General features: G+C 52.7%; 1 protein-coding gene across 2 annotated transcripts in view; it reads left to right on the forward strand.

The window, feature by feature from the left end:
* PM20D1 (peptidase M20 domain containing 1) overlaps nucleotides 1–7,648 on the forward strand; it is a 44,985-nt gene extending 37,337 nt beyond the window's left edge. For both annotated transcript variants that reach the window (XM_053209622.1, XM_053209621.1), the window contains exon 13: nucleotides 7,511–7,648. In XM_053209622.1, the coding sequence (XP_053065597.1) occupies nucleotides 7,511–7,643 (133 nt within the window). In that variant the 3' untranslated portion in view covers nucleotides 7,644–7,648. The remainder of the gene's footprint in view (nucleotides 1–7,510) is intronic.
* Nucleotides 7,649–7,650: the final 2 nt, after the last annotated feature.

Raw genomic sequence — 7,650 nt, forward strand, 5'->3', positions numbered from 1 at the left:
TCTCCATGTCTTTGAAGACTTCTGGAGCCTTCCCAGACAAAGTTCAATGTTTCCTCCTATAACAAAGGTATATTTTTGTTAAACCTCCCCCAGGAGTTCTAATATGCAGCCATGGTTAGAAACTACCAGGCTGGGGCACCGTTCCCCAAACTGGTCAGATCACAGGAGTCATCTGGGGCACCAATTAACAGGGCGGATTTCCTGGCCTGGCACCAGATTTTGGAAACAGAATTTCCAGGAGAGAGGCCTGGAAATCTATATTTTAAAAGACATGCCCACAGGTGACTCCTTTGACGGGGCCAGTTTGGGAACCCCTGGGCCGTTGGCTAATCAAAGAGCAGTAAACACGGAGGGCGGGGTGAAACAATAATCTGGTTTGCAAATTGTGATCTTGCTCTGGAAAGATAAAGATTACTCGTATCTGGCTGATGACCCACCGCAGGGATGCTGCCCTGAGACTAGCTCCCCACCCGCATCCACGGAGCTGAAGCCTGCCCGTCTTTACCCCTTTGCAGGTAGGCGTGCCCTTCACGGTCTGGGAAGGCTAGACTTCAGCGTGCACCCCAGGGAGAGCCTGAGCGGCCCTTGCATATGCCTGATCCTTGATGGGGCCTCTCCCTCTTTGGTGAAGACATAATATCCCTACTATGCGCAGGAATGTCCCGAATCTCTTATGATCGCTAATGCTCACAGCATCTCGGAAAGAGTAGTGTCTCCGTTTTATAGACATGGCTCAGAGACATCAAGGAGCTGACCCAAGGTCACACACCTAGTGTGTGGCTGAGTGTGGATTCAAACCCATGTGAGCACAGAACTGGGGCACGTGCCTCTCTGCGGCACTTCCTCTCAAAGGTGACCGCTCTGTCCCCAGTGGGTGCTTCGCCAGGCTATTTTGCTTGCTGCTGGGGCTTCCCAGTAACACCCAGTAATTTCAGAACTGCAGCTTCCAAATAGTTGGAAACTTCCTGCCCAAAGGAATCCAGAGAGGGTATCCAGGGGACTTCGGGAAAGGGGAGCTGAGTTATAGACAAGCGAAGGAGATGGTGAGAGCAACTAGCCCTGAGCACAGATGGCCACACTTCCCTATCCCGCCCCCATAACTACATCCTCCTAGAACTGAATGAAGCCGGAAGGGGATATCACCTCAGCTCTGGGCAGCAGGAAAGAAGTTGACCTCTGGAAGGGAGATAGGAGGGGAGGGGTTATAGCAAGGGAAAAATGGGAGGGGGCACCCCTTGCCCAGCAGAGACAAAAGACAGCAAAGTTTCCAGCCGTGTCAGGCTAGTCTTGTGACTTAACCACACTGGTTAGAGGAGCCAAGATTTACAGGGCTCTGGAATTTTATGATGTTTCAGGATGAGTACCCAGGTGGCCCATGGAGAAGCCATTGGTAGACTTCAGCTGTCCCCGATGGAAGGCCATGGGACCTGGAGACCTCGGGACTGAGGCTAAATGAACCCCGTGTTAGGAAACATGCCAAGCAAGACTGAAGAAGCCTGCCCCACAGAGACGCTTCCTCACAGGCTCCTCCACAATGAGGACCACCCCTCCCCAAGTCCTTCACCTCTACCAAAAAGCCCACATTCTAAGTGAAAATGCTGTGGTTGCAATACAAATGCCATTTCATGACGCGTCATCTAGCTCCTCTCCAACCAGTCTTCTACCCCAAACCCATCCTATCTAGAAAATTCTGAAGTCACCACCAGCCTCGTGGTCTTCTAGGGAACCTGGGAAAGGAGTGCTGTGAGTTTGTCACGGTGTTGCAAGGGAGAAATCCCTCCCCTGTAGAGACCCCTGACCTGACCAGGTATCTGCTGTGTCCGAAGGAAGAGAAGGAGAAGGATGGTAACAGAGAAATGCTATAGGCCTGGGGAAAGACTTCCTGGAGACGGACTGCCAGTGACTGGATCGTTTTCCATCTGCAGGATGGACATTACAGGCCACAAGGAAGTCACACCTAGACCTGAAAAAAAGAGTTCCCCTCGGGGAGGTGGGAATGAGACCCTGCAACCAAAGAGTCAAGGCACCTCCTTCAGAGAGGGAATAGTGTTTTTAAGTATAGAAGAGCTCTTTAGACTAACGAGCTTTCAGAGTGAGCATGTCTCGAGGGAGGAGAAGAGCCATGTGGACTTTGGAAGTCCTTGTCACATAAAAGTCGGCTGTGATGCTCCTCGCTGTCTCCTTGAGGGTGTCTGAGCATCCACCCCCAATGGAGTCTCTCCTGAAGCATCTGGCTGGCCTGCTACCTGCTGCTAGTTCCTGTCTTTTCATCTGTGACCTCCGCTCCCTACTTCCGTGCTTCTCTCTTCACAGACTGTAGCTATTTCTGTTCTTTCAGTAGGGAAGGGCTGGGCGTCTTCCCCTTCCCAAGGTCACAGCTGGCTGGGCTGGAAGGAAATCTGCCCCCGCCAGCCCCTCTTGATGTTTGACCTTAGGGATCAGCCCGACACAGGGCAAGCTACCTGGATGAGTCTTACCTATCCCATCCGTTATTCATTCAACATACTTGCTGAGTCCTACTAAGTGCCAAGAGCTGAGACTACACTAGTGATCAAAGTGGACACAGAGCTCCCAGTCTTGTCCGAGTGGCCCTGGGGCTTCCGAAGACCCCAAAACCGAAGTCCTCTATCCATATGCTCATAGATATATTTGGCAATCCCTATAACCTACAAAGGACTCATCTTTGAAATATTTAAGAACTCCTACAAAGCAGGAAGACAGAAAGTGAAATACAAAATGGACGCCCAAAATGGACAAAATGCTCGAACAGATATCCAAATGACAAATAAAGGTACGAAAAGGCACTTAACCTCATTGGCTGTCAGGGAAATGTAAATTTAAACCACAATGAGATACTTCTACATACTCACCCGAATGGGTAAATTTTTTTTTAATATTTATTTATTTTCAGAGAGAGAGCAGGGGAGGGGCTGAGAGAGAGGGACAGAGAGAATCCCAGGCAGGCTCTGTGCTGACAATGCAGGGCTCAAGCTCACGAATAGTGAGACTACGACCTGAGCCAAAATCAGGAGTCGGATGCTCAACCAACTCAGCCGCCCCCTAAATGGCTAAAATTTTTCAATCTTTTTGGACTGACCATGCAGAGTGTTGATGAAAATGGGAAGTAACCGGAACTCTAAGACACTGCTGGCAGGAGTGTAATTAACAGGAACACTTCAAAAAATTATTTAGGAGCCTTTACTAACACTAAACATATGATTACTCTAGGACCCAGTAATTCTGTTCCTAGGGACATACCCAACAGAAATATGAACTTAAGTGTATCAAAGGACACAAACAAAACTGTTACAACAGCATTACTCATAATAACCCCATACTGGGAACAGCTCAAATGTCCATCAACAGAATAAAAGCTAAATTATACTATATTCATTTAATGGCATACAGTAAAGCAACGAACATGAGTGAGGACTGCTACCACAATGTGATATTCATGAATTTCGCGAACATAATATTGAGTGAGAGAAACCAGATGCCAAATGATACCTACTGAATGGTTTCATTTATACAAAGTTCCAAAGCAGGCAAAACTATTCTGTGGTGTTAGAGGTTGCCTTTGGTAAGGAGGGTGGGGTAGTGACTGGGAGAGAAAATGAGGGCTTCTGGGATGCCAGTAATGATTTCGTTCTGGATTTAGGTGGCGGTTATGTGGGTATGTTCATTGTGTCATGATTTGTTGACCTGTAAACTCTGGTTTTGTGCATTTTCACACATGGCTGGTATACTTTGATTAAAAAAAAAAAACCCCACAGGAGAGAACTGTTTTCAGGTGGGTAAGAAATGCAAGGTGGGAAGGGAATAGGGGAGAGAGCAAGATTTTACGTACAGGTGGCTGAGCTGTAGGAAGGGTTAAAGCAGCAGGAAAGACTGTTGAATGGAGCAGGACGGGAATTGTCTCCAGCCCCTGACTGAAAAGTCTCCAGATACATCAGCCTTAATTTTCTGCCTAATCCTACACCCCCTCTTCAAAAACGGCTCCTTTTTGGTGGGGCCCACTGTTTCCTAGTCTAGCAGCTACTTCTCCCTCCAGGAAGAGAGACCCAGTGTTTGAGGCCAAAATTGGGGTTCTAAGACACTGACATTTCCTCTAGAGACTGCAGGCCCTTGATGCAAATGTTTTAGCAGCTAAACTGAAATAATCCTAAGTACTAGCATGGGAAGGCGGGTGGGGGCGCCAGGTTGCACATGTCTGTCGTCCTTGTCCAAAGGTATTAGATGCTCAGGTTGCTGTGGGTGTTCATGCGTATCCGAAAGAGGAAAGGGCAGCCAACAGCTTCAAAGCCAGCACTGCGTTCTCCTCTCCCCAGGCACATCCCTACTCCAAAACCCATCCAGGGGTCTGGAGTCATGCTAGAACGCCCCCCGAGCCACTTTCCCAGTGGAAAGGGGCAGGAAGGAACCACTGGTCACAGGTTCCACTGACAAGAGGGGAAAACCTGGGGGTGGCAGTTCCTTTCTGGGGGAGGTCACATCGCCTGCACAAAAACATCCCAAAGAGAGCTGGTACTGAGTTTGCGTTGGAGAGGTGGAGATACCCCAGGGAGGAAGTGGCAAAAGGCGAGATGGGAACACCCCTCTTTGATCCCACAAGGTGCGTCAGGGAAAGTTGGATTTCGTTTCGCCCGGGATGCAGACATCTCTCCCCTATGTTGCCACCGGGAACGGTGGGTCAGAGGAAGCTCCCCTCCGCCCCTCCCTCAGGTGGGGCCTGTGGGACCCCAGCCGCGAGTCTGACCTGTTTTCGCTCCCGCCCGCCCATCCCCACCCCTTCCAAAACTGGGACGTTATTAAGGCCGGTTCCGTCAGGGCCGAGCCATTTGCTTAGAGGAACGCGGGATCTGGAGGCAGCGCGAGGGGCCGAGCCAGCAGCAGAGGGGCTGTGTCCAAGAACGAGGTGGGGACGGTTCTCTCCCGGTGCCGAGCACGGGAAGGAGCGCGGGGATGGTTGCTTGAGCCCGCGGGGTCAGAGCTGGCTGGCTCCACACCGACTCTACGAAGGCCACGGGCTGGAGGAAACACTCAAGATGCGCGAGGAAACGCGCACAGGCGCACAAGCCTTTAAAGGGCGAGGCGGCGGCGGCGGCGGCGGGGGGGGAGGGGGCTCGCGGCAGGGCGGGGCCGGCTCGGCCCCGAGCGGCGAGCGCCGGGCAACGGAAACCTCGGGTCGCCGGCCGCCGGGCGAGGGGACCCGCGAGCTCCCGGCACACGCCGCCGGCCCGCAGCCGCCGTCACTCCTCGCACTGCGTTTCTCCGGCGCCCCGCCTCCCCGGCACAAAGCGAAGGAAAGGGGCCGGGCCGAGGCTGAGCCCGCCCCCTCCCCTGCCTCCGATTGGCTGCCGCAGTTGTCCATCCTGAACCTATTTTTTGATGGAGGGGGGGTGCCACCCAGTCTGCCCCAGATCACGTTTGCCACTAGCAGCCAACCAGTCGGGCCCAAGTCCGCGGGCAAGAAGCGATTGGGGGCGAGTGAGTTCAGCCCCACGGTCCCCCGTCCGGGTCCCCCCCGCCCGGGCCCGAGGCGGTATATCCTGCCCTCCCCGGCCACCTACCCCTGGGGGAAGCGGAGCGGCGGCCTCGCTGTAACGCAGAGGCGAAATGTAGCGAGCCGGGTGTCGCGGCTGGACGCTCGCCTTGGCCGGGGGTGCGGGGGGGTGGGGGGCGCGCACGCCTGGGGCCGAGGAGGACTGCCGAGGAGGAGTGATGAGAAGAGGGGGAACCCTGCACCCCCCGAGACCACGGGTCCCTGCTGCCACTCGCCAGGCAACCCCCTTCCTCCCAAGCGAGAGGCAGGTCAGTCCTGTTGGGTCTGGGGCGGTGGGTGGCGGAGGGCGGGAGCCCTGGCGAGCAGCGCATTTGCTGAGTCTGAATGCGGGAGAGGCGGGGTAGGCCACCCAGTTACTTCTCCCCCGCCCTGGGTTTGGAGATACTAAAACGGGTCTTTTTTTGTCCCCTCCTCAGGGCATCCTGGTTTACTTTTGCTTCTTTCATCCCAGGGCCTTAGGCCCGTCTGAAGGCTCTTTACTGGAAGGAGTGTGGTGAGGGACTGGCTTCTCTTCCTGAGAGCCCCCTTTCAGTTTAGGTGGCCTGCCAGGAAGACAGGAGGAGGAGGGAGGGTCAGGTTCTAGCAGGCGCTGCTGGGATAGGAGCAGTGGACTCTCCTGCTCGGAGGTCTCGTTCTGGATTTCTAGTGAGGGTCAAGAACCACAGGACTGTGTTTAAAGAGGTCTGAAAAGGAAATCTGGATGTGTGACTTGAGTCCATAGAAAGAGAAAACAATTCCCATGGGTCAGTTACCGGAGTTTGAATCACCCTTTCCCAAACTGGAGTTGACTAATTGTGTTTGGAATACTTAAGTACTTGTTCATCCTACCTAGGGAAATTCTCTTTAAATTTATTTTTTGCCTGTAAGAACTATTTTGGTGAAATGGGCCAGGGTGGGATCAGGGCCTGGGGGGGTCGTAAACAGGAAAAGTGGGACCGTTACACCTAGACACATGCATTTGGGAACAAGTGCATTTTGGCTTATGCTGCTGCTTATATTTTGCTTTGCTTTGTTTTACTTTTTTTTTTTTTTCTTTTTAGTTTTGCTGCTTTTGTCTTTTTGTTTTTTAAGAATTCCACTATATCCAACTCTTAGTAACCCTGGGGAACAGGACGAACCTAGGGAACTGAAATGTGTGCATAATTACCAATAGTTTTGCGCTCTCCCCCTTCAAACTGAGATAACTCTCTTGTCCTATCTGACAAACCCACAAGGCCAAGAACAGGAGGAGAGAAGTAGAGACAGAAGCCTGGATCCCAGTCAGCGTCTGAGCTTTTTGTAACACTGCTGACTCTCAAGGGCAGGAGTGGGTAGGCCTCTGGCTCTTGGCCTTGGTCTGGCAGCCTTGCCCCATTGCCCAGGGAGTCCTCCTAGGTTTGGTTTTTGTTTTTTGGTTTTTTTTCCTCCCTCAGGGGCTATGGCTGTTTGGGGGCCTGGAGACTTTCATTTAGTGACCAGATTCTCCCTGTTTATTTGCCTTGCACAGCTGTCTCGTGACTGTAAACAATCACTTTTGCAGTACAGTGCCTCTGCTGTGTGGCCGGGAGCTTGTGACTAAATTTGTGACTGACCCCACTGGGAGACTACACTTAAATAATCCCAGGTTCTTAATAAGCATTCAAGAAGGGATCTCCCCCAGGACATCCCTGTCCACCCCTGGTTGCCAAGAAGACAATGCCAAGGTCTCCTGAACCACATCTTCCCACTCCCAGGCTGGCCACATCTCGCTGCTGTTGACCACTGCGGTGACCCCTGGGGGACGGTGGGCTGCCAGTTGGGACAATGGCAGGGTCAGTGCCTGCTGGCCCTCCAGATGCCACAGTGCGGGAATGGGTAGTTTTAGTGAAAACTCAGTGCCTGCCTTTGTGAGAAAACTGTCCCAGTGGGAGCTCTCCTTTGCCATATCGTAACATCCTCTTTTTCTGGTCTTCTTCCTTCCCACATCAGGTGTTCCGCACAGATTCTCGCGACTTTAAGGACCAGGGATTCAACGCGGGACAAGGTCTTCCCAGGAAGGAAGGAAATCTCTGGAGGAGAGGGGAAGGGCGGCAGACACTGCCCTGGGACCACAGAGCCCTAGGAGCTGT

The sequence above is a fragment of the Acinonyx jubatus genome, chromosome E4 (assembly GCF_027475565.1).
Source record: "Acinonyx jubatus isolate Ajub_Pintada_27869175 chromosome E4, VMU_Ajub_asm_v1.0, whole genome shotgun sequence".
NCBI classification, from domain to species: domain Eukaryota; kingdom Metazoa; phylum Chordata; class Mammalia; order Carnivora; family Felidae; genus Acinonyx; species Acinonyx jubatus.